This window comes from Alligator mississippiensis, chromosome 3 (assembly GCF_030867095.1).
Source record: "Alligator mississippiensis isolate rAllMis1 chromosome 3, rAllMis1, whole genome shotgun sequence".
Classification (NCBI taxonomy): Eukaryota; Metazoa; Chordata; order Crocodylia; family Alligatoridae; genus Alligator; species Alligator mississippiensis.
In genome coordinates, this window is record NC_081826.1 from 94,255,254 (window position 1) to 94,283,113 (window position 27,860).

The 27,860-nt window shown below is 40.8% G+C and overlaps 1 protein-coding gene across 13 annotated transcripts in view; it reads left to right on the top strand.

Annotated features, from left to right (window-relative positions):
* Positions 1-27,860, top strand: part of PTPRM (protein tyrosine phosphatase receptor type M) — a 725,043-nt gene that overhangs the window by 593,073 nt on the left and 104,110 nt on the right. For 6 of the 13 annotated variants that reach the window (XM_059724225.1, XM_059724226.1, XM_059724228.1 and 3 more), the window contains 5 exons: positions 983-1,134; positions 4,114-4,188; positions 4,425-4,451; positions 9,372-9,559; positions 17,604-17,642. In XM_059724225.1, coding sequence (XP_059580208.1) covers positions 983-1,134; positions 4,114-4,188; positions 4,425-4,451; positions 9,372-9,559; positions 17,604-17,642 — 481 coding nt within the window. The remainder of the gene's footprint in view (positions 1-982; positions 1,135-4,113; positions 4,189-4,424; positions 4,452-9,371; positions 9,560-17,603; positions 17,643-27,860) is intronic. The other 7 variants (XM_014606664.3, XM_059724230.1, XM_019490441.2 and 4 more) reach the window with 3 other exon arrangements.

The window sequence follows — 27,860 nt, forward strand, 5'->3', positions numbered from 1 at the left end:
CTCTTGTGAACCGCCCTTCAGGTAGTTGAAGGCTGCTGTTATATCCCCTCTCAGTCTTCTCTTCTCTAGACTAAATAAGCCCAGGTCCCTCAGTCTCTCCTTATAAGTCCCCCAGCCCCTGAACCATTTTCTTTGCCCTCTGCTGAACTGTCTCCAATTTATCTATATCCTTTCTGTAGTGGGGGTCCCAAAACTGAACACAGGACTTCAGATGTGGCCTCACCAGTGCTGAATAGAGGGGAATGATCACTTCCCTGGACCTACTGGCAACACACCTACCAAGGCAGCTCAGTATGCCGTTAGCCTTCTTTGCAACAAGGACACACTGCTGGCTCATATTCAGCTTATTGTCCACTGTAATCCCCAGGCCCTTTTCTGCAGAGCTGCTGCCCAGCCAGTCAGCCCCCAGCCTGTACCAGTGCATGGGATTGTTCCATCCAAAGTGCAGGACTTTCCACTTGTTGAACTGCATGAGATTTCTTTTGGCCCAATCCTCCAATTTGTGTAGGTCACTATGGCCATGTTCACATGTGCAGCAGACTAAACAGTTGTTACTGCATAGTCATATATGCATATCTCTTGCTAGCTGCAACTCCTTCCTGCACAATGGTATGGCTTATTCCTGTGTTCTCAGTAAGGCATCTTTAAAGTGCAGCCAGCTCTACTGGACTCCTCCCCACTCAGACTGGCTTCTCAGTCTGAGACTTTGCTTAACGGACTTAATTTAGTCATACACCTCAAGGAGTGAGGTGCTATTCAATACAAGTAAGTATGTTGGAAGTCGGCCCTTGATTATCGGATTATATTTAATGACATGAGTGTTAAGTCATTTGGAACTGAGTGAAATAACAAAAGCAATTATTAAGTCTATAAGATAGTTGCAAACTATAAAACCGAACTAAATAATGAATACTGTGTGTTCACTGAGTTTGTTTTTTTTTTTATTGTTTTTCTTTTTTCCCATCGATGTTCATTTCTTAAGAAAATTGGCTAAAAAGCGGAAAGAGACGCTGAGTAGTACCCGGCAGGAAATGACAGTGATGGTGAATTCAATGGATAAAAGCTACACCGAGCAAGGCACCAACTGTGACGAAGCTTTCTCTTTCATGGACACACACAACCTAAATGGGAGATGTAAGTTCAAAATGCTTGGAGATGCAGAAATCTCTTTTATTTTTGAACAGGGAAGGAGGGTGCAAATGGTTCTTAAAATACCCATTCAATCATTACCCAATCAATTCTGCGGACAGGTTATTCACTCATGGAAAATCTATGGGATCTGGTCTCTCCCACTGTGCAGCACATTACAGCATGTATTCTAAAAAGCCAGTGTGTCAGACATCAAGAATAGGCTTCTTTAAAAATAATAAGGATAATTGAGCTTTTTCTGTCTTTCCTTTTCTTCCACATGAAGAGCAAAGACATTAGTGCAGCAGGTATGGGTTTGCATTTTGCTAACTATTTACTGTGTTGAAAGTTTTCTATCCTTCACAATGTCCCCATGCCCTTTCATTTCCCTCCCCCATATTTTTAGGCAGAATTTATTTTTAAAAGTCATAAGTTCATATGTGTTGTTGTCTCAAAGCTCAGTTTATCAAGAGGTCAATTCTTATTATGTCAAGTTCTAGATAATGCTTTTTATCTTCCAGGCACAGAGAAGGACTTGAGTGGTATTAGTGTAGATTTTAATAGGTAATTCTCTGTATATGTACTTTTTTGAAGCATATCTTGAAATTGAATTTTGAGGTATAATTTCATATATTAAATATTGTTACTGTTTCTGATATCAACATTATGTAAAATGTGTTTCTCTTTCATTGCATACTTAAGAACATATCTTTGAAGAGTCCAGTTGTGCAAACACTTTCAACTGGGTTTATGCAATGAGACTTTTCTTGCTAATATCAGGCTCAGTGTTTGTAGATTTTAGTTTGCATTTTACTTTTATTCTTGCTTATTAATAGAACTGTTTTGTGGGCCAGATCTTACTGTCCTTTCTCCTTTGAGCCATCATGACAGTCAATTAGATTACTCACTTGAGTAATGGAATAAAATTTGGCTAGACATTTATTCTCCAGGATATTTTTGCTCTGAAGTTATTAGATGTTCACAACAGCAAGAGTATACACTGTGTTTTGGGAAACATATCAATAAGTACTTGGCGCTTAGATATTCAACTTGTATGAATCATTATGGTTCTGTTGAAATCAATAAAACTGTGATGTTTTATACTAGCTGAAATTCTGAACCTTAAACTTAAACTTCCACTGAATGTGGCAACCACAGGAATCAGGTTGATGGAATAAACAGTTCAGATGGATTTTTATTAAGAACTTATTCCTGCAGGATTTGCAATATTCTCACCTCCCATTATAGTTTATGGCTCAGGTCTTGCCCTGCATTGGGATGGCTTTTCCATTGTTGCAGGAGCCCTAACACTAACCGGTTAAGCCAGTAACGAGAGGAGGGAATACTCCCTCCCCAACTGCTAATACAGGGACCATAAAAAGGAGCCTCAACATCCTTAAGTGCACCCCCTACAGAACATCTATGGTCCTCAAAAATTAGAAATTTCAGGCCGCTCAGTCTTAGGCTGGGGTTGGATGTATGGCTCAGAGTTTGGGAACAAAGTGGAACCTCAAACCTGGCACTGAGAGGTTGCATCTACACAAGATGTTTAAAGCTAAACTAATTAGCTGTGCAGTAAACGTCATGTGTCTACATGTGCACCTCTGTGAGGCTGGAGTGAGCTAATTTACTCCTCAGCAAGATAGTATTTGGAATCAATCAGGTGATAAATAAAAGTACTATCCTGCTGCAGAATAAATTAGTTGTAAATGCAAGCATTATCCAAAATTAGTTGTAAATACAAGTACTGTCCCGCTGCGGAGTAAAAAACTCCACAGCAGCACACGTGTAGATGCTCCCCAGCTGGCTGGGGCATGAGGGTGCTTCAGTGCAGGGCTGCCTGCTGGCAAAACCCACGCTCAAGCATCTTCATGCCCCAGTGAGCTGCTCCACAGCACATTGAGCCAGGGGGAGCAGCCCCAGGCTGGCAGGCTGATCCCTTGGGCCCCCTTCCAGCCAGTGCTGCTCCAACCCAGCTCAACCTGCTGCAGTCTTGGGCACACATCAAGACATGTGCCTGGGAGCAATAAACTCCAGAATTTATCCAAGAACATTAATATGCATGTGTAGATGCATCCAGAGAGTATTTAAAATAGAGTATTCCATAGCCATCTAGCGTTCTTATTCATCCTTTAGATTGTACCTTTCTTGAATTTTTTCAGGCCTTTAAACTCCCTTTGAAACTGTTCAGTTATTTAACATTTTCTATCTTATGGTGCTATATGCACCACATCATCCAGTTCCACCTGTCCCATGAGCCTCTGTTTCCAAGAGATGCTGTGCAAGGTCAGACCACAAAGGGCTGCAGCTTGAGCCAATTCTTCTGCCTTCTTTAGGCTTATCAGAGAACGCTAATGTAGGAAGATCACATACCACAGCCCTTCCCAGTCTGGCTATGCATCAGGCACACAGGGCAGTTTTACTTGGCAGCAGCATAAGCCAATTGAGAACCACTTTGTAAGTTGAGTACAATAGAGGTTCTCAACCAAGAATGCTGCCGCCTTCAAAGTAGTTGTGGAGGGGTGTCCTGACTGAAAAGTTTGAGAACCACTGATTTAGGGCAGCATGTTATGTGAATATATATTATCACATATATGACCAGCTAGAAATACATTTAGACAAATTAGCTGTAATAGAATATTTGCCGGTAGTACCTGCAATATTTTAATTCTTAAAGCTACCATAAACAGCAAATACTTCCTTAGTCACAATTTAGCATTCAATCTTACTCAAATATATTACTCATTCCAGTGCATAAATTGCTTTATCAAACCAAAATGATTTTCAGAGAATTAGTCAATATTAACTAAGCCATTCTAGTAATTACCCAGGAGATACAGCTTCCATGATGCCAGTGGGAATGCTGCTATTTCGAAGGGAGCAGAATTGGGGTCATAAATCAAATCAATTACATATGCTTTTATCACTAGACTTAAACATCTGAGTGTCTCTGCTGTCACTGACTAGCTTTGTTTCTCTTCACAGCTGTATCGTCACCATCTTCATTTACAATGAAAACTAACACACTGAGCACAACGGTGCCTAATTCTTACTATCCAGGTAACCATTATTTTTCTCTTTGATTCACCCCTTCATATACCACGTTAGAATTAAACTACATATAATTATTATTCATATTTTATTACACATCCTGCCATAGGAACTTAATACTTTTACCTGTTATAACCAGTTGCTTTCAGTGGCTTTTTGCAGGAAAACTGGGGAACATTTATCAGTCATTTACTGTTCTCTCTCTTTTTACCTTTTCTGCATTGACCGCTTACGATGTATGACAGATCCATTTGTGCCAACTGCAATTTTAGGTGAGAACATTTCCCTTTATCAAAGTTTATTGCAGAAGTAATTTAGAAAGTTGTAGTTCTGGGTTATAGAACATAGTGTCTAAGAGACCGGTATCTTATGTTAGGAAGTGGGAGAAAGGTATTCAGCACTGAATATACTGAGAGCAGTCAGTGAACTAGATTCCCACTGCCTTGGAATAAATCAGGTGATAGAGCAGAGAAAAACAAAACACTGTTTTAAAAAGAGGTTTTGTGAGGAAATGTTTATGCATATGATAAGAGTGACACAAAAGAATGTGACTATCCTAGCAATTAAAAGAGCTTCTCAAGACTTTCAGTTTTAACTTTGAACTGAGAATGCCATTTTTTTAAATAACATTTTCCCTAATTAAACTATGAATGATGTAGAAATTGAATCAAAATACACTTTTGGCCATCAACCCACTCATTTTTTTTTACAATACTACATGGATTCTGACATACTTGTCACAGTGACGTTTCAGAGGAAACAGTATTTTGAACAGCAAAATGACAGTATGGCACTTTATAATAAAATGTGGTTTATTATACATCGGGTGTCACAAAGAACAAAGTAAAATGGTAGTGTTATGCATTTAAAGTATAAAACATTTCCACCAGGAACTTAGGAAAAGTACAGTTATTTATTCAATATAAAGAAGTGAGTAGAATGGCATTTCTACACTACGATAATAAATCAGCATGAGGTGCTGTTGTATTTGCAGTGCAAAAGTAACAAAATGGTGTTGTGGCTTGTGTGGAGTTAATACCGTAGTACTAACCTTAACTCAAATAGAGGTTTTTATAAATAAAGATATAAGAATGCACTCTAGGAAGAGATCTAACTCAAATGTCCTCTAGTGCTGTCCTTACAGTGGCTTGTACCTTACAAAATATATTTGTTCTTCCTCTTCCCTTTTCTGCAAAGCATCATGGATTTGTGCACAATACAGTTCTTTCTACATTGATTTTAAGCTGTAAGCAAAAAAACCAAACAAAAAACCACAAACTGACTTATGACACCTTAAGGATAAATTAACTGAAAAGTATAGGAGGCTAAAGCCTAAAAGTGTAATTTCTGCAAAATTCATATAACAAAGTGGAGAAATAATTAGTAAAAATTATTTTCATATAATATCCAAATAAAAGAACCTGTGCATTTTTGCACTCTGTGTAAATCTGAGAGAATATAGTCACTGTAGTAGTCACCATAACAATGTAAGACTCTGCATGCAAATGAAATTTACAGAGCCTTTTGACTGCCCGAGATTTTAGATTTCATTGTGTACCTTAGCTGCAGCTCATCCAGTAGGTACGCTTCTGACCTTGTGGGTGGGCAGAGAGAAAAAGCATTGTTATCAGGAGAAAAACTTTGTGATTTGATATCATGATTGTGATAAGCTTAGCTAATGTATTCTCAGATTTTTTTTCAATTACTTGTGGACACGAATAAATGGGAAAAATTACTTGTTAGCTTTTATTGATGAAGAATAATCTTTGAATAAAGAATTATCATACCAGAAGCATGCTGGAGGGCCAAATCTCCTTTACCGAGACAATAGGGTAGAAGTTCTTGAGTTGGCAGGACTGCAATTGCAATTATAACAATTACAAACTTGTATTTACTCTTCCCAGAACTTCTTCCCATACTGATATTGTAGGAAGAAAAATATTTTGTTGCCTTTTATGTTAGAATTGGTATGCTGTACACGCAAAAATGAATTGCCAGACATTAAGTATGCGTGCGTGCGTGTGTGTGTGTGTGTTCATGAGGGGTAGGGTGCAACTTTAAACCAGAGCAGCTTGGTTTAAGGCAGTAGAGCAATCAAGCTAACGGTCTGGCCCAGACCTTTTAAAAGTAACAGTTAATTTTGCAGTCCAGCTTACAAATGTTTTAATGGTTGGCTTTTTATGGAACATAATGACTGATCTTTCAGTCCTTGCATGCCCTGTGGGAGGTTTTGGACTGCAGGGTCAGGCCTATAGTTGGAACCAATTAAACTGTTCTACATGACCTACTGGGAGGGCAGAGCCTGTCTGTGATTAGTTGTTTAGTTTTCTTTTTTCAGATCAGTAGCTACTAGAAGGGTCACCACGAATTTATAATTTCCAGCATTTTCTATGGCAAGCTCCTTAGAATAGGAATGCAAATTAGGATCTTCCCCGCCTGTTGCAAGAAATTACCTGGCAAGTACTAGCAGTCTCCTTAAATGAAGAAAAAGGCAACAGTCAAGCTCACTCTCAACTTCCTGGATTCACTTGTTTTCATACAATTGTGGGACTCTCACAGTTAACCTAACAACCGAAGTGAAACCCTGTGTGTTTAAATGAGCCCTTTATATCATGGGGTTTTTGTGCATCTCCACTGAGATTCAATATCTGTATTGATATACTGGCCTAAAGCAGGCAGGTTTAACAGTACCTGCCTGATTTCAATGTTCTGCACACATTTCAAATTGCAAGGAGAAAGGAAGTAACAAGACAGAAAAAAATTACCTAAACCATATAAAATATGACATTGGACTGGGGGCTGTCTACAAGTCCCTTGGTTCAAATTAATGCTAAACAGTTATGCCATTTAACAATTCTTGCACAGTACTATTGGACAAAAGCAATGGGACCAATAACTGGATAGTTAAATTAAATGAATAATTATAGCAAAGATATTTAAATTAACAAGCAATGTGTGCCTACATTAGCTGGAGAGCCTCAACCCTTACAAAAGGAATTGACTGCTAGTGTCTCAGACTCTTTTTCTATAAGCAAAACAAAATGCCATATTAAACTATCCAAGACAGGCATCATAGGGTCTTTTTTGTAGAAATCTTAAAAAGCTGATTTCCAAACCTAACAGCTGTCCTGAAAGATGAAGCTGAGAGGGGTGGAGGAAGATGCTTGTTCCATTTAGCCTACAATCCAGACAAGCCCACCAGAGTAATGTACTTAGAGGCTTAAGCAGAAGATCCTGCCATGTTATAGGCTTTGCAAGCTGAATGATCCTTAAACATTTCAGAGTTATGTTTCATAGTTTGAACAAAAATTACCCTATAATTCAACTGATTAAAATAAAAACAAATCATGCAATCAACTTCCTACACTTTTTTTTGTCTTTTGTGTCTTAGCCGCCTTGTAGTATTCAGGTGCCATTTCAACAGCAACATACTGTAACTACACTTGTATATCGCCTCTCATGCCATGCATCCCAAGGTGCTTTGCAATACAGTTTTGCTGCACATTAGGCAGAAGTAGCCAAATTTAATGAATAAAAATGTAAACTTCTCCTTTAGTTTGGATCATGTAACTAAAGTATCAGAACCATTAGGGAAAATCTATATCTATGTCAATAAATAACTCTAAATAATTTTAATTTTAGATTTAGGTTTATTGGTCACATCTACTTGCTATCTGCTGAGGACCAGATTTGATATTAGTTGCATAAAAGTAAACTTTAGTGTGACACCAATAACTTGAAGTACTTGATTTCAGTTAAATTAATCTTAATTTACACTGGTATATCTGAAATCAGTATCTAGTCCTTAAGAAGGGTTGTAGCAATTTTGGAAGGTGAGACAGATCATAGGGACATTCTTTTAAAGACAGAATGAGGATCTCTATGTTGTAATAAAATTAATTAAAAATGCAGAAATATTATTATTGTCACAATCCCCTTTCAGCAAATATTTTTCCAGTGTATTAATTTCATTAACCATATTCCATGGTTAGTGTGAAAGAATATTTTGACCAAATTAAATCACCACTTCTATTGTTTTAGTTTCAATTAAAACCAAATACTCTTTGGAAAAAATGCAAAATCAATGGTTTAATATAGAGAATATTTCATGATGATACTTGATCCTCAGGTGTCGGGGGCTTTTTTCTTCTCAAGTGCCAAACAAATTTAAGAAACAAACAAACAAAAATCCATTAAAACAAGAGGAAAATGATACCGCTTCTTTAACCTTGCCCTCTTCCATATAATCAGTGGCTCATCTAGGGAATCAATCTATCAGACCTAAATTGCAAACATAAAATTACCTGTAATTATTAATGTAGTACTGTTGCTTATGCCCTGTTTCCTTTTTCTCCTCCTCTTTTTTTCTCCTGATATGTATCTTCTTAAAAGTGCCAATAAATGGTAAGTTGCCCATTTGCCCCTGAAAGAGATGTGGACGGGGTGGGAGAGTGTGTTTTTCATTCAAATTTTAACCAACCCAGTTGGTACTGTTGTGTGTTGGCTTGCATGTCAGTTGGCATATAACATTTCATGCCTAAAACAATGGCCCATAATCTATTGTGAAGTTGTGGGTACTGCAGCATGCTGAATAACCCATTGAGACAGTTTCCTTGAGCAGATGATTCCTTGCATTTGTCATCTTGTATTTTGTTTTAAAGTGTTGTATCAAATCTACATTTTCATTGCAGTCCTAGCTTAATGACTCATCAAACATTTTGTGCATTTTTTATTTTGCTCACGCCGAACATCTGTTCTGAATTCACAGCGTAAGATATATAACAGTTCTCTGATCTAAGTCCTATTTCATACCATTGGGACTTGAAGAAGGTTCAAAAAGAGACTTTTATGAAGTTTAGAATCCAATCCCTTGAGAATTTAAATATTGTTTATAATCAGTTACAGGGTTTTGGTTTTATTTAAACAAACAATAATACTGCTTGGGCTGCTCTGCAATGCTTCTATTTTTAGAATCATGGACTTTGCCTCATTCTATCAATCTTGCAGTCTCCCTGTATAAATTACTACCTAAATTATTCCCTATTAAAACTACTTTTTGGCATAGTCCTCTTAGACAGAAGTTGTATTAGTTGTTGGCACTGTTAGAAATCACACATGTAGAAATCAATGTTTTATAATTTTATTCAGTGAGTGGAAGCGTCCTGGTATATTATATAGTGTTCTTTTCCTAGATGAAACCCACACGATGGTCAGTGATACAAGCAGCTTGGTCCAGTCGCACACCTACAAGAAGCGAGACCCAGTAGACGTGCCATACCAGACCGGACAGCTTCATCCAGCCATCCGTGTGGCTGACTTGTTGCAGCATATCACCCAGATGAAATGTGCGGAGGGCTATGGTTTTAAAGAAGAATATGAAGTAAGCATATCATCTACTAGCTTAATTATTATGCTTTCTGTAGTGTCAACTTTCACCTTGCTGCTACCTACATGCCAAAAGCAGAAATACATACTTCATGCAGACAGACACTTAAAGAACACCTCCTTTCAATGCTGAAAGCACTGGCAGTATTTTAAGGGCAGTAAGTCAGAATGAGGGGTAAGATTCAAGAATGCTGTTTTTAAATCTGTCTAATTCTAATTAGCCATGGATGTATTATTTCAGAAACCTCTGCAGTGACCTGCAACGTTTTGTTTGGTTTTGTTTTTTTTCACTGCTGGATAAAGTCTAATTTTTAAGTGTGACATCATACATTGGCCATTGGTAGTTATGTTGTGACATGAAATGATATTTGAACTAAAAGTTCCATGAGCGACACTCCCTGGAATAACTGATTTTACCACCTAGCATGTAAGTCTTACATAAGGAGGGTCTGTGAGGTTTTAAACTGGCCTGATCTGCAGTGCATGAACCTTTAGCCACCAGCCTCAGGCAATATTTAATCCTCATTATTTTGCACTTGTACCCCTTTTTTTCTTTCCTTGATTTGAGTTACATTTCCTTTTTCATGCCACAGTGACCTGTTCCTCCCTGTTATCATCTCCTTAGTCTTAAATGTCATGACTAGCACAGGCTTTTTTAAAAGGCTACAGGAATACAGCATATCACCAGGCTCTGGAAGTGCCTGCAATGCTGCTTCTATGCTCTCTGTAAAATGAGTCAGTGACTGCCTGCAGACGTTAAAAAAACAAAACAAAACGTGCTTTACCGGAAGAAGCAGCATGTTACTTTGACGCAGCATCTATTTAGATTGGGCGCTGCAGTGGGGCTTTTTGACGCTTTTAGCTAAATCTGAATCAATCAGCTATTAGATAAAAGGACCAAAAAAGCTCCACTAAAGCACCCAACGTATACAGATATTGGGTGAGCCAGTCCAACTAACACGTTGACTCTTCTGGGCGTGCATTAGGCTTGGCGCGGGAACGCACAGAATTTAAAGTAAAGCACTGTGGGGGTTTAACGTCTGCAAGCAGCACATTTGTCTAAAACTCATTGAAAAATACAAAACAAAACAACTTACTTCCCATTCAAAGTGAAGCATTACAAATACCAGTGTTAAGGTTAACACTACTAGAAAGCAAGGGAACTGTACTACCATGTTTCAAATCATGGGGAATTGACTGAGCAGAGATTATGCAATTTAGACTCCCTCCAAGTCCTTTAGATGCTCTTTTGTTCCATAATTTAACAGTTAGGGTATAGTGTCACGGGATGGGGTGCCTAAAGATGGCCATGATCTCCTAAGGCCCCTTGACCATGCCAGTTTGACCCAACGGGCACCCTGAGTTCTTGCCCGCCACGTCTTTGATGGAAATATAAAAATAGGGAGGCCGCCTTTAAGTCCTCCTGGACACGGTTTGATGGGCTCTCTGAACCCCATGGGTTCCCGGACTCCGTGTGGGTCCTGTTTTCACAAGGGGTGTTTCAGGGGCACCCTAGCCTTATGGGCTATATGCGTGGTTCCAACCACCCCTTTACCATGCCCCAAGCCTCACAGATAGCATTGACGTTGTTTGGTGTGGGCCTTGGTATGAATTGGCCCCTTGTCCTCTCTGGGCTCTCCGCAGCCCTGTCTCTGCACCTCACTGGCGCTGGGGTCAGTGCACCCCAAATGCCGTGCCCTCTCTGGCACTGGGGTCCCCACACTGCAGTGGGCCCCCAATGAGGCCTCCTCCTTCCCCAAATAGCCTCACCCAAACCACCGGTTGTATAAAACTACAACCAAAACTTAAGCCCCTGGGCTATAACATAACACAAACTGTGTAAGGTGTGCTCTGCCCCTTTACATACTAGGAGCAGAACTTAGTCAGGCCTCTTCTGTTCTCTTACTCTACGAGGGCTCCTTCCCCCTTGGCCACCGGTGGAGAACTGCCCTCCCTTAGCTCCAGCCTGGGGTTTATATGGGCCAGGGCCCTGCCCCTTCCGGCCAGTTGACCAGGTGCAGGTGCAGGCTAATTCCTTATTAGCTGGTTGCCATAGCTACCTGCACCTGGACTCCTGTCTGGCTCTTCGGGCTCTCCCCAAGTAGTTCCTGCTCTTCTAGGAGCAGGGCCCTGTGACACATAGAAATACAGCTCATCCTGCATTTTGAGGACAGTTTAAAGGACTTAGTCTGAACACCTTGATTTGTGTGAGTCATGCTTATTTATGTGATTAGTCTGATAAAATGACATAGAGGGTGACTAAAGTGACTAAAGCTACTCACATAATTAAGTTTCAACAGGGTTGAGTTGGAAAGTCTGATAGCATTAAAAATATTAATTCTGTGGTGGAAATTGCATATAGATTGGACATTTTATTGTCACAGAAGTGTATGAGGATTCATGTGATAGTCTGTATTGGGTGTTCAGGTAGCATGCACTGAATAAAGAACCTGTATGGTCTGATAATTCCACACACAAGTTTTGAATTATGATAAATTTCAAAATACTTTATGACCATTTTAATACACAAATTATGGTCCCACCTGTATAGTTCCAGGCACCCTGGGTAGCGCCCCACACTACAACATACACTGGAGGGAGCTGCCCAGTATTCCTAACCACCTACTCCAAGAGCAGATGGGCACAGAGGAGCACAATGATGTAGGGGAAACTTTGTCTCTCTCTTCTTACTAACCCAGCCAGAAGAACAGAGCTGATTCAAAGGGAGAAAGTAAGCTACAACCTGCAAAGCTGTTTCGCTTTCACACCTCCCTGTGGGCAAGGAAAGATTCTCCTTCATGGTAGTTCGTGGTGCATGTGTTGTTGTGTACTGCCCCCACAGATTCAATCTAGCCTTTTGTGAAGTTGGTACTTTGCATACCAGGTTTAGAAACTTTTAATGTCTAACTAATATATTTGTCTTACAAGCTGTTATAGCCTTTTCTGAGTGAAAGCATATTTGCCTATGTAATGCATGCTTCTGCAAATAGGGAATGATAATGGCTTTTATAAGCTTTTTGCCGTACAAGTGTATGTTTACAAGAATCTAAATTCACTGATCTTTTTTGATGACTAGATGACCTCTGGGGGTCTCTTTCAGCCCCACTTTCCTATGTTTCTGAGATTAGACCTTATTGAAGATAGTGCTGTAAGCTCCTTCCTTACTAAGCTACTGATGTTAATTTTTTTTCCCCAAATACAAATTCAGTTCATTTACATAAGGAACCAATAATTTGACAGTTTTCATTTCTTAAGCTGATTTTCACCAGTATGTTTCCAGTTTTTCTTATATTCCTGTTATTTCAAAATGACAGAATTGAAAACTTTTGTCTTTGGAAAGTGTTTTCCCATAAGCCATATATAATCATTGTAAATCTAATGGAAACCTAACCATTCATTTATGAAGAGTTCCATAAAACAGTCGGGGAGCGGTGGGCAGGGGAGTGGAACTTGAAATATTGTAGCACTGTTTGGAAAAATTCTGTTTCCATATGGAAATAAGTCATGATAAGAATAGACAAAATAAACTATATCTGTGGATTTTTTCCCCAGTGAACTGTTACTCTTGCTGCACTTCTCTATTCTATATGCAATGAAAAACAGCCAATATGTTCAAGGGCTGCTGAGATTGAGAATCGCTCTTTAATCTGTTTTCAGACTGACACCTTCCTCTGTACCGAGGTTGGTCTAAGCTGTAGAGGGATTTGTTACAGATAAAATATCAAAAATACAACTGTCCAAATGAAAAGGAAGAAATATTTTGGCAGGGGATTTGTTTTGAATGAAGCTTTGTAGATGAGTTTTGGTCTAACAAGACAGCGGGATTATATTCTCTCATCAGGGAAACAATTTGATTCCAAAAACATTCTTACAGTATTCACAATGAAAATAAATATTTTGAATTGAATGGAAAATAAAGTAGCACATTACCAGTTAGTAATTTGTCTAGGAGAATAAAAGGATGCAAAGCACTTATTGACAGTCTGTGTTTTAAAATGATACTCAATAATTAAGGTCACAGTTCAGTAAAATAGTTTAGCATATACCCATATGTGTATTATTAATTTCTGGATGAAGTCAGAAAATTCATTTCTGACTAAAGGCTCTCTGGTGCCTGCTTATTTTGGGCTCAGTCTTACAAGGTTTTGAGTGCTCCTGAGAGATTCCAAGCCTCCTTAAATCCCAAAAGGCTTGAGGACACTCAGCATTTTGCAGGACAGAATCTCTTAATCCCAATCCTGTGAAGTTCCTGCCACCCACCCAATCCGCTATGATCTTGTAGCAGCTTGCAGGATTAGGGTTTTTAGAATTCTTGATAGGGGACAAAAATGCTGCAACAACACAGTCTTGCTAAAGCCAATGGTGAAACTCCCATCTACTTCACTGATGCGGGACCAGGCTCTGAATCTTTAATACTGAGTTTTGTAGCCTCTTATTTTGCAAATACCCATGCCCATAGAAAGTTGACACAGAAAATGACTTTAATAGCACATCTGTAGCAGCTAACATCACAAATACATTTTATAAGCTGCAGACTCAAATGTGCACATTGGTTTATGGTTTAGTGGAGTGTAAATGATTATAACAGGTTGTGTAGCTGTTTTTCAGCTCAGGAATATTTCCAAATAACCAAATCCACAGCAGATCTTTGACCATCTTCTCGATCCTCCTGCCATACCTTAAAATAATTTTTTAAAATGTAATTAAAAAGGTATATAGCTTTGTTTGGTCCCAGCAGTGTCAGACAGATATAGAATACATGGATCTGGTTTCCTATACACCTACTCCACCAGTGCCAGAGCGGTTTCCCAGTTCTAAAGTGTAAGAGGAATACTATTGACCCTGGAGGAATTTCTGATTCTTATTCCAAAGCTTGCACTTTCATCATTTTTACTACTTAGTTCTTCTCCACTTCACAATAACAAATGATGGATAGTGGAAGTGGTGAGAGTGAAAATGATATCTGTAGATTATGCACTTAGCACCCCCCCCCACGCATGCACACACACGCACATGCGCACCCCCCCCCCCACACATACACCCCTGGTTTTAGATTTCATAGTTTACTGATGCTTCACACTTGCACAGTATCTTTTCTAGGAGATTGTCAAAGTGTTAGACACATTAGACCACATGCATCACTGCAAAGTATTGAACACTTCGTTACTGGAACCTAGCATCCCAACAACAGAGAAACTTAAAGCCTGCTTCATCACAAAGTTGTCACCATTCAAACTAAATTCCCTTTAAACCCTTTTTGTAAACAGTTGATGCAAGTTGTTTCCTTACCAAATTAAGCATAATCAGCGTAAACAGGATTAAATAGATTTCAGGGTGTTCACACAGTTTAAACTAGTTTACCTAAATTGATTTAGAAACACACCTTTAATTAAACTAGTACAGAGCCTTAGAAAATCAATACCACATTATGTTCTATGATGGGCTTTAGTGAGCTTCCATTATCTAAAAGCCCTTTGAAAAGCCAAGGCTAATAATTGTGATCCTTTTAAAGTCACTCTAGTTTCTGCCATAAATGGTATCAGGAAATAAATTTATAAAAATCTGTGTGTGTAGCTTTACTTCTAAAGCCAAAGCTACACCCCTTTTTGTACCAACTTTACTATTTCTGGCTGGGGAGTTTTTTTACATTGATACAATTAATTTGGTACAATCACTAGTTTGGATCCAATTATATCATGTAAAGATTTACCAGTTTCCAGTGCAACTGCTTTTATGCTAGGGATTTAATTAGTTCACTTGTATGACTTTAAATCAACACAGTTAAAGCAATAACAGTAATGTAGGTACAAGCCCAAGAGGCTTATTGTGGTTAAGAATATCCAGCATATTTAGCAAAAAGGTTATTAACATGTTATCTTTAGCATCAGTTATTACCTAGGGCTGACAAAGCAATGATATTTAAAATGTGTTATTTTGTTATGGTCAACCCTAGATGTCCCCTTTGCAGTACTAAGTTCTAACATGATTGCCCTGTAACAAAAAGGAAACAGCAGATTTGGAGAAAGTTTAGAAGTGGGCATTGAGAATGATTATGGGTATGAATTAACTGCCATATGTAAGGAGATTTTAAGATTTGGGATTGTTTACCTTCAGAAGGAGGCATGAATGTGAAAATTATACAAGAAATGAATGTAAAGAATAGGTGGAATAGGTAAGTATAGGTGTTAGAAAGTTTCTGGCCACCTTTTTACATAAGAAATAGTCGCACCTTTTTACATTACAGAAATGTTCAAGTAAATTGGAAGATATCAAATTCAGATTCACAAGATCCAGAAGTTAGAAAATGCTTTTTCACTCAATGTTCAGTTTTCTTGTGGAACTCATTGCCACGAGATATTATCGAGGCCACGAAAGTTTCAAAGAAAAATTACGGAGGTCTAGGTTGTAGCCATGTTGGTCTAAGGACATAAGCAGACAAGTTTCTTTAGGTAAATCTGTTATCTTTTATTAGACCAACTAAATAGTTGGAAACTTTTTTCCTAGCAAGCTTTTGGGTTTAAAGAAGAATTAAACATTTGTGAGGGTAACAAAAATATTCAGAGTTATAGCAGGACAGGAAGTATTTTTAAAAAATAAAACCAAGACAAGTTAAAAATCTTTAAGTATCAGGAGATAGCCCCATTTCCACAGGAAACTTTCTCTTCAGGCCATGTTATCACATAACTGGGTACTGTAGACTTTCTCTTCTGAAGCATCTATATAGGTCACTGTTGAAAAATGAACAGAAAGAATACCGGACTGTAGATCCTAGTCCTAGTCGCATTATCACAAAACCTGTAGGTTTGTTTACACCATGACAAAACATGTCTGGCATAAATGCTTCTCTCACTCCTGCTGTTCAGCTCCAAATCTAAAAATATGTTGGCTAGGTCATTACACTGGAGACTGAGGAACAGCTACAGCAGGATACCCCAGAGCAACCTCACCAGCCTGTTTCTGGGTTAAGAGCATAGAAGTAGAAGCAGATAGGTGGGGAATGTCCATGGGTGCCCATGCAAGGACATGCTGCCACCCCAGCAGAAACATATCCTGTGTTTCTCTAGAACATTAGTGCTTACAAATGGGACTACTTTCTTTCCCAATCTTTTTATCATTCCCTTCCAGGCAAATTTTTCTTTCTTTGTTCTCTGTTGGAACACACCTGTTGCCAATATGCATTTTTAAAGTGCTGTGCATCTAGGACTCTCTGAAATCCTGAAAACAAGAGGAAAAATAAGTATTTTTGTTGTTATTGTTGTTAAGCTCATATAGCCATTGAAAGGACCCAGCTGGTACCATTTTTCTACATGCAGTCATTATGACAGAAACAGCCTCCACCTCACCTCTAAGCTGCACACTTTTTTCCACAAGTTTTAGTTCATGTTCTGCAGCACCAGCTGAGTCAGTCAATTGCCACAATCAGTTCAGGTTATTTTCTATCCCACGGGATGCAATTCACAAACAAAACAAAAAAACATTGGAACATTGGGTGGGAACAGGGAGTTTAGCTAGCACTGCAAGTACATTAAGAACAGCAGCACAAGCTGCATCTTCTAGTGCCTGAAGAGGCCATCTGGGTTTTTTTTCACTTGCTTTCTCCCCCTTTTTTATTATGGTGATGACAAAAAAAATCCATCAGAAAAGTATGTAGACAGGTGTAAAAAAGTGTGAATTTGTCTCGTTATTGTGCAAATCGTACCGGAAAGTGCAGGAAATATTTATCTTTGAAAACCATTGCTTGGATTTTTAATCTGTGTGGTTTAGTTTCTATATTATTAACATTTTATTAATATTATTAACCTAATAAGTTAAGATGTGGATAGAGAGATAGATAGATATTTTTCCTGCTTTGTAGTTATCATATTATTTTTGTGGAATTACTCACCTGCTTTAGTTGAGTTTTTCTTTTCCTTTAATTCATGTGAATCATAAAGCATGTTGTCTAACAGCCTTTTTTTTTTAACTTTCTGAATCTCTGAGACAAGGTGTATGTTTGAAGCTTATAATAGCATAAAAATATCAAATTATTTTTTCCACAGCTACATCTACAGCAGAACAAGCCCTATTGCAGACACAAGGTATGGTGGTATAAGGGTGTTCTATATGGCAACAGCTGATCTAGACATAAGCACCATTATACTGTGTCCATACCTGAGCTGGTCAGAAATATTCCAGTGAAACTTTGTTTCATTGGACAGTGCCAATTCACTGAGGCCAAAATGTCTCATCCAATTTTCATGGAACCAAACCTACCTGAATTCCTGGTGGATTGCCCCAAGGCTGCAGACCCAAAACTTCCAGGGTCTGTAGATCTGCAGTCATACCCAAATCTCTTGAGTCTTAGAATCTAAAGACAGTCTACCTGGCAGGTCTCTCTCAGAGCTGGGGACCCTGGGATTTCTGTAGCACCAGTGAAAATAACAACAGTCTTATGGGAATTTTGACCTTGTGGACAAAACCCAAACACCAAATTTCTCAGAAATCAAAACCCCTGCTTTTGTCCAGCACTGATCCACACAAGAGTCGTCGTACTGCTTTAACTGTACCCATATAGTTAAATCAGTACAACATTGCAGTGTAGACAAGGCCTAATTCTTTTTCAATTTTTAATGTTTTAATGACTGCCCACAGCAGGGTAGGTTGTTTCCAACATTTGGGGTGCAATAAAAATCTGTTATCCACAAGTTTCAATTTAAATGTAGTTGATAAGAATTTGTTTTATCCAGTTTGTTTTCAGTTCAGGGATCGAACAGTCCTTCATCTTGCTGAATTTCCATCATCTTCGCAGCCAATTTTGTGTTCAGTGCACATACCTGGACAGATTTTGCTAACTTCATATGTATTTTCTTTTGTAAGCAGTATTCATGGGTGTGTGTATGCATGTGCATGCAAGCAGTGATGAGCACTTCCAAGTTCTCCATATCCTGTGCATTATTCATAACACATTGCTTGCCATGGTCCCCTGCTTAACTGTTCCCTCCCCTCACATGTTTTTTCTGCTACAATTTAAGAAAAGCTTATATGACTATACCTGCAGCTTCCTTCTCTGATTTTTATATCAGCAATTTTCATAAGAATTATTTTTAAGAGCGACTTAAATGTCTAGACAAGTCACTGGCTTCATTACTTATCTGTGTCCTTGCCCAGGGAATCCAGTTCTAGCCTTTTCAAGGTTTTGTCTGTCTCTCTCTGATTATGTAAGTGCAAAGGGATAATGCCTGCATCTTTAGGACTTCTTTCAAACAGGGCTGTCTCCTGTCTCCAGTGTTGTGACATGAGTACCTTTTCATTTAGTCACACTGTATTACTATTCACCCAGGTTTTGTACCAGCAGAAGACACCTCCAGTTCTTCTTAACTGAGTGGCTTCAGTGCTCTCAACAAATGGAGAATCTTTAAATGTAAGGTTGCTCACTGATAACATTTAGTGTTTTCCAGTTTTTTTCTTAATCCAGTTTTATCAGGACTGGGTCTCCTTGTTAAGATGCTAGATGCTTTAGATTGTAATCTGATGCTCAGAGGTGAAAGCCTGGTATCTCTTAAATTTAGCTGCCGTCCTCCTCACCTTCTTTGAAGCAGGGTCACTTAGAATTAAGATTACCTGCAAGATTGACAGCACTAATCCACTCCTCTACTGCATAAAAGTCCTGAAATGCCAATCTTGACTGATAAATCTAGATACAGAACAGAGTTGTGTAGCATCCCTAGAGGCTATTTTAATTAATTCTCATTCCTGAAATGACTTTGGTGGATGTGCTACGTAGTATTCATTAGAATCTTACTGCATGCATAAGGAAGTGTTGGCATTTATGGGATACTTTTTCTCAATTGTTGCTGTTTTTAACAACAAAAGCAGTGTGTTGTCTGTTACTGATCTCAAAGTTATCAATCTCTCATGCTGATATACTCACAACTTAGTCTTTTCAGGTACGTGCAAATGTTTAGCACACCTAATCTATGAAATGCGGCTTGCTTTAAGCCATGTGATTGTAGATCAGGAATGGTTTGTACACATGGTTGCAAGTGCTGGGAGCTGTGCGAGGAACCCAGTGTCAGTAATTTGAGTAAAGGGAGGGGTGGGTAGGATCAAGGCAGGCTAGCAGGTCCATTTGGTGGGGTGTTGGGATCAGGGAGGAGGCTCAGGTCTGTGGGAAGGCAGTGGGGGTTAGTGGATCTGTGGGGGGAATAGTCCACCCTCAGGTGGGAAGAATGTAGGGATAAAAAATACCCTCATCAGGGGAGGGGTGAAGATAAGAAGAGAACAGCCTCAGGGCTGGGGGTGGAGGCTGAGCTTTCCTAGCCTTGGGACTACCCTCCAAACTCATGCAGGCATTTACTAAATCAGGCTAATCTGTTGCCTATCTAATTAAGTTCACCTCCTCAGGTGAAGCAACTTAAATCAGGCTGGCTATTTTTTTACCTGATTTAATCTCCCCAGACATCTGTGCAAATCAACACTAAATGTAACATCTGCATGTACCCACAGTATTTGGGTATAGCTGGTCTCGCATGTAAAATCCAGCTGGGTATAATTTGCCTCAGGTTCTTCTGCTTTCTCCCCTATTTGGTTATTAATCTGTTTTAAGTACTTGAGTGGTGGCATTTCACCTATCACTGATTTTTTTGGACATTTTTTTACCCCTGTGCTCTGTTAAAAACATGAATTGGGTTTTTTTTCTCTTATGTCTTCCTTTATTTCAGTCCAGCAGCGTCAGCAACATTCAAAATTTGTTTTAGTCTTCCTGTCTCATGCTTGAAATTCCCCTAATGTAAAATGGTATCTGTGGTCACTTATATTCTTGCCAAGTTCTGCAGAATCATGTTCAATTTCCTCAGGAAGATTTTAGGACCCTTATGATGCTCAACAGTAAGCAACTGAAGACATATTTTCCAAGTGTCATTATAAAAGTTACTTATGTGACACTGAGCAGAACTTGGATATCCAGTATCTTCATCTAAGTAATTAACATGTAGATGGTATCTTCTGTAGTGGAGAACAAATCTCTTCCTTCTCACTGCTTCTCCAAGCTCTCTAGGTCTACATAGATACAGATATTGGCTTTTATTTCTTTACGTTTAACAAGCACTAAAGACATACCACTTTACTACTTCACTATATTACACTGTTCTTCTCTATCCTATCTAGTTCTTCCTTTGCATTGGGAAGGAAGCAACCTTCAAACTGGGCTCCATATAATAGCTCCTCTAAAAAATAGCTCTCACGTTGGTTCTCTTTAAGCAGGTTGACTTTTATTGAACCACCATTTTATTTGCCTTTCTATGTTTTATTCATTAATATCAAATCCATGATCCATGACTTTGAGACTAGCATAGGCTTTGTATTTACTTAGAAACCTGTGTGTCCTTCAGAACTAATGATTACTATCTTAAGGAATAGAATAAGACCATAATATTTATTTTCACTTATGATATGACTCTCCAGAGGAAAAATACGCAGAGCAGCCTTCTCACTCATTATTTCGACGTTTAGGTAAAACTTCATAAATGCTAATGACACGCACCTTTAAATGGAAAAAATGTTTTATGAAAATTGTCAAATGTATGCTCTGTATTAGTGCCAGACTGATGTATTAATTATTCAAATAAGGCATTGAATATTTTATTAGAATCCATAATCCTGACTTTGCTTTCCATATTATTTTTTTTTTAAACTGCTGACTTTTCATACTTTTCCCACAGCACCTGCAAAAATGAGTCGGTCCGATTTATGTTCCCAGATGAAACATTGTACTTTAATGTTCATGATATTATTCATTACTTCTTACTCTGTGTAAATCTCATCACTTACTTTATATTTTATTATTGCCCTTTAAATGGACATAAAAATCATTCATGTATTTACTCCATTCTAAATTATGCAAATGACCCTAAATGTAATTATAATGTATTCATTATTGATTATAAAAATGTCCTCTGTGTTTTAGATGGATTATATGTATTCACTAGAAATAATTAGGCATTTTAGTCCATTCCCAGTTTCATGACCAAAGCATTACTCCTGGCTGTTTAGAAAGCTAGAGGAATGCATGTTAAATCAAATTACCATAATTTACCTGTAAAAAGAGCTCTATTTTAGCAGTGCTTTATCTGCTATATATATATATATATATCCGTATGATGCATTTGATTGAAAGAAGTTAAAGTAACCTTGGTAAGTTTGTCATGGTTGACTAGGTATTCTTTTCCACAACCTTGTCACCTTATGTTCCTTTTGAAGCACTATTGTAACTGGCATACGCTATGTATTTTTGCATTTCCTTCCATGCTTGAGCAATCAGAGGTTTTCCAGCATAACACTGTTCCATTGGAAAATTCTGATTCAAAGTAATGGAGATGTTCTGTTGAAAGTTGCAAATCAATTCATTAAAAAAATAGGTGAGAAAATAGGCTGGCTGTCCAGCCTGCCTGCCTGCCTACTGGTCTAGTTTCCTTTTGGTCTGTCTGATCATTCCCCCCAGCTTCTGCCTATTCCAACTCCATGAGATGGGCTGTCTGTAGAGCCCAGGGAGCAGTACACTATGTCAGGTGGGCAGGCAGAGAGGTGATGTGGCCCTGAAACAAGAAAGTATGTTTTGTTTTGAAAACACCATAATGAAAAGGTTTCCAGCTTTCCAAATGAAAGATTTGGGGATTTCTGCCCTGTGAAAAATTTTATTTTTATTTCCAGCCCAATTTATGCCAGAAAAGAGCCTGAAAATTCAACATTTCTTGTAGGACAGAAATTTCCAGCCAACTCTAGTGAGATGATAAAATAATTAGCAGAGATTTTTCCATTGATATCAAAACTCAATCATTTTGAAATATTCTGACCTAGAATTTAATTAAGAGTGATTAAGGAAAGTACTTGAGTATGGACGTGGGCCCCACTGACATGCTTCCATAAATAAGGATTCTTCCCTAAATTCAGATTTCTTATATAACCCATGGAAAGCTCCTACCATTGCTGTAATTGAACAGCGCCTAAAGGCCTTTGTATGCTGTCACCCCAAATTAACTCCTTTTATAGGAGCAAGAGAGGCTGAGTTCCTAGCTATCATTAGGTTCCATTCTATGCAGTTTTATTCAGAGCTGTTACATCCACTGCAAATAAAGATTTACACCTAATACACTGTATTTAATCATATTCTTGGCCTGCCCAAGAAAAAATAGAACATGAATACGTACATGGGCAACTGTTACTTGGCTAGCTCCTGACTTTTGAGTTCTATCAAAACTTTCCAGTTTTAATAGCGTCTCTGTAACAGTTACAAAGAGAAACTGTTTTTCAAGACTGTATGTGACAGGGGTGGGCAAAATACGGCCTGCGGGCTAGATCTGCCCCACAAGGCCATTCTATCTGGCCTGCGGGGCCCCTAAAAAACTTAGAAAATTAATATTTATCTGCCCATGGTTCCTGTAATAAATGACAGGAACCAAGGTCAGTAGGACCCAGGGGAAGCCCAGAGGGCTTCCACTACAGCAGGGCCCACCCGGCCTCACCCCTGCCCCCAGCCAGAAGCCCCAGGAGGAGCTTCTGGCCTGGAGGCTCATGGCTGCTTCATGCTAGAACCTCAGATAAGGGGCAGTGGGGAAGGGCGGCGCAGGACCTCAGGCAGGGAAGGAGCCTGGGCAAAAGTGGTCCGGGGAAAAGCTGAACACGGGAGGGGGGGAGCAGCCCCTGCCCCGCCCCATGGCCGGTGCTCCCTGCTGCAGCTGCTCGCAGCCCGCATGGGGCTGTCTGGAACAGGCACAGGCAGCCCCGTGCAGGCTGCAAGCGGCTGCAGTATGGGGCACTGGCCATGGGGCAGGCAAGGGGCCGCTTTTCCCCACACTCAGCACCAGCTTCTTCTCTGCCGGTGAGCAGGGGTCAGGGCTGTGCGCTGCCCCCCGCCTGTACCATGGGGCTGGGGGGCACTGGGAGTGAGTGGGCAGGGAGCCAGCGGGAGCACGGGGCCCGCACCAGTGTCCCAGGGCCAGTGCTTTTGGGGCCCAGAGAGGGTGGGGCAGGAGCCCGGGGTCCCAGCCAGCAGGGGCTCTATGGAGCCAGGCCAGCTCCCCCTTCTCCCTGCTGGTGCAGCCCAGCCTGGCTCCACAGACCCCTGCCAGCCTGTGCCCCGCTTTGGGCCCCACCAGTGCTGGTCCTGGAACAGGGACCAATGTCTTGGGACCAAAGACATTGGGACATTGGTCCCAAGATGGTGACCAGGGGGCAGGGCATCTGTGAAGGAGCAGGGTTACCCATGTAGCCCTCGACAGCCTGCCAAAACTGGGTAAGTGGCCCTTCACCCAAAATAATTGCCCGCCTCTGGTGTATGAGGTAGAAAGAAATTTGAGTCTCTTAGTGCTGAATTATGGCCAGGTTTACACTGTTATGCAGTAGGGAGGAAAAAATAAGTCATTTCCTAAAAGTATGGGAAACAACTTTCCCTATCTAATGTAGGGAGAAGAAACACCATGAGTGTTCCACCATACTTACTGGTTTGCTCTTCATGAAGACGACACTTTACTGACCACTTTTCAAGAGTATTTCTTATTGCTTCTAAGCACAGCTTCAGGCAATAGTTTTCTTTCAGAATGTCTCTTACAGTTCACTGGGGGTGGTGCATCTCCTGTGCTTCTCACAGTGACACAGCGTTGAGTATTAGCAGTTTCTAAACTCGGAAAACTAATCTGAACCTTTGCAGTATTTTTAATTGAGTAGGACTATGGGGGCCTTTATCAGCCAGTAATAAAAATATTGTGTACCAACCCTTGGTCCATCTCAGTGTTGCAGCAGTTGAAATGGAATCTCTTCAGCATATTTTTTGCACTTATTTATTTATACCTTTCTTATTTAGCTCTCTAGTCATCTCAGCCCCTCTGTGTTTCTTAGAAGCAGAAGCATCAAAATACCAATGTACCAGGCATGCAAATCATCCTCTCTGGTATCTGTCTGGCAAGCTTAAAAACAGAAACATTAAAGTGCAGACAAATTATTTATGATTGGCACAAATACGAAAGTGTGATAGAAAAACAGTTATTAAAATATTTTACACAACCAAAGGTCCCATGAAGTTTAACTAAGCCTTTTGATATAAGTACTTAAACATCATAGGGTCTGGTGCACAGCATAACACAGAAAGGCATTTATGCATGAGTTAAAATAGATGCCTAAACATATGGCATTGATTAACATAAAATAAGCCTAAAAATCAGGAAGTATATAGCATTAGTTAATACAGTATAGTCTCCATGCCCTCAATTCAGCAAGGTGCTTAAACATAATCCTACCTCTAAGCACATTGAGTCCATAGGAATATTTAGTATTTGGTGCTTAAATATTTTACTGAATCAAAAGGCATGAGTTCCAACATATAAGAAAACATAATTTTTTGTATTTGGCTCTATTTATGCATTCAGAGAAAACACATATGAATTGGCGATTCACTTATATTTCCAAATGAGAAATAGTGAGATAGAAGCAAACTTTCAATTTCATAGATTCATAGATGTTAGGGTCGGAAGGGACCTCAATAGATCATCGAGTCCAATCCGCTGCATAGGCAGGAAAGAGTACTGGGTTCAGATGACCCCAGCCAGATGCCTATCCTCCTCTTGAAGACCCCCAGGGTAGGGGAGAGCACTAACTCCCTTGGGAGCCCATTCCAGATTTTGGCCACTCTGATTGTGACGAAATTCTTCCTAATGTTCAGTCTAAATCTGCTCTCTGCTAGCTTGTGGCCATTATTTCTTGTGACCCCCCAGGGGTGCCTTGGTGAGTAGAGCCTCACCAATTCCCTTCTGTGCCCCTATGATGAATTTATAGGCAGCCACAAGGTCACCTCTCAACCTTCTCTTGTGGAGGCTGAAGAGGTCCAGGTACCCTAGTCTCTCCTCGTAGGGCTTGGCCTACAAGCCCTTAACCATACGAGTGGCCCTTCTCTGGACCCTCTGGTTATCCACATCCCTCTTGAAGTGTGGCACCCAAAACTGCACGCAGTATTCCAACTGCAGTCTGACCAGTGCCCGATAGAGGGGAAGTATCACCTCCTTGGTTCTGTTTGTCATGCATCTGCTGATGCATGATAAAGTGCAGTTAGCATTGCTGATGACTTCGTCACACGGACGACTCATGTTCATCTTGGAGTCCACTAGGACTCCAAGATCCCTTTCCACTTCCGTGCTACTGAGCAAGTCATTTCCTAGGCAGTAGGTGTGCTGGACATTTTTCCTCCCTAGGTGCAGCGCTTTGCATTTCTCCTTGTTAAATCGCATTCTATTGTTTTCTGCCCATATGTCCAACCTGTCCAGGTCTGCCTGTAGTTGTTTCCTGCCTTCCGGTGTGTCCACTTCTCCCCACAGTTTTGTATCATCCACAAACTTGGACAGAGCACACTTCACTCCCTCGTCCAAGTCACTGATGAAGACATTGAAGAGTATTGGTCCAAGGATATATTTCATATAAGATGGACTAAAAATCAGGAGCCCAGTGCTGTAGTTCTTACTGTAACACCCCAGGTGCCCCCCCCCCAACCCAGGAGGCACCAGTGAGTGAGCCAAGGGGGTGCAGGGGGCGCCCAGCATGCTCCTCGGCAGACCCAGAAGTGAACTAGAAGTGCTTCTGGTCCACTTCCAGGTCTACTAAGTGCGCTGGGGAGCCTCCCGCCCACACTTCTGCGGGATGCTCCATCTACCCCGGCATTGCAGCATTCACGAGCCACCTGGTACCTAGAGGTATGTAGAAAACATATTTAAATCTGTGTCTATGTCTGAATCTCTCCAAATCAATTTGGAGGGTTCCAGTTCAATTCGGCATAATTAAAGGGTCCTCTGATTCTATTCGGATTTGGAGATTAAGCCACCAAATCAGGCCAAATCTCCGCCAAACTGAATCAGGAACTGAAGCTTTGCACAGGTCTATCTGACATTAGGAAACTTCTGTCTTTGAGTTACTTCAACTTTGACCACTGTGCCTTTGATACACACTGTCATTAAACTGTGAAACCCAGGGTGGTAATTCCCATGTTTTTCCATATTGGGATGATCATTCTGTAAAGCAGGGTTGTCCATACAGCTTGTGAGGTAAGGTGATCACTTGTTCCTAATTGGGTGGGACAATCCCAAAATGAGACCCTCAAGTCCTGGTCCCAGGCTGCATGACTCCTGGACAGCGTTTGTCCCAGATTTCCAGTGTCATGCAGGGATTTGGGTTTTCCATTCACTGCAGAAAACTACAGGAAACGGGGGGTTTCCCCTTTCAGGCTGGCAGTGTTCCAGCCTTCTAGGGGCTGTCAGGAGCAGGATGCAATGGGTGCCCATGTGTATGTGTGCACCTGCACACATGCAGATGGCTGGGAATACAGCCAGGTAGCACAGAGAGCAGCTCCTTGCAGGTAAGTCCATGGCAGGGGGCATGGGGAGGGGTCAGATTGAGGCCCCCACAGTGAGGGAGGGAGTGGAGTAGAGTCTGGGGTGGGGGGTGCTACCAGCCGAGGTGGTGCATGGGTCCTGGAGTGGGGAATGGGATGAAACTACAGAAGGCTCATTCAGGGGGTGAGGGAGTGCAGCTTCCTGCTGCTGCATGCATTCCTGGGGCAGAAGGGGGTGGGGGCACATGCTTCCTCCAGTTTTGTGCATGGGGTAGAGGCAGATTCAGGCTGCTCTTTGCAGGTTTGGGGCTCCCCAGCCTGCTGCCAGCCCCCCAAGAGCCCTGTGCCACCATGGCAAGGTGCCCCCTGACTGTCTGGTAGGGACAGGGGTGGTGGCATGGACTTGTGCCCCCTGCTGCTGCTGGGTGGGCAGGAGGTGTATGTCTGGCACAGGGCTCCCGGGGAAAGGTCAGTGGGGCGAGGAGCCCCGGCCTGCGGCAGGCAGCCCAGATCCACCCTCACTGCTCAGTTTGGCTCTTCTCCGGCTGTGTTGCTGGTCAGGGGGTGGGGAGGAGAGAGGCGGGCATGTGTTCCACCACCTGTCCGTTTTGAAAAGGTGGTCACCCTACTGGGAGGGGTTAAGTTGCAGCCCATGGACTCCTGCCTGGCTGCTGCTCTTATTTCTCTCACTGCAACAGATGGTACAGTGCTGTGTTGGGGGTGGGAGGAAGGGAGGTAGGAAGTGGTGTATGTGTGGTGCATCAGCAAGGCATGCACATGGTACTGCAGTGAGGGGGGATGTAGATGCACAGTTCAGGGAGGGGAGTAGTCCTTGCCGTTTGCAGTTTGCCGGCCTGTAATTCTCAGTGGTGCAGGTTGTGGGTATGCAGCCCAAGGGGCATTCAGCCCCCAGGTGCTTAGAAGTTGTCCAGGCCTGCTGTGAAGTGAA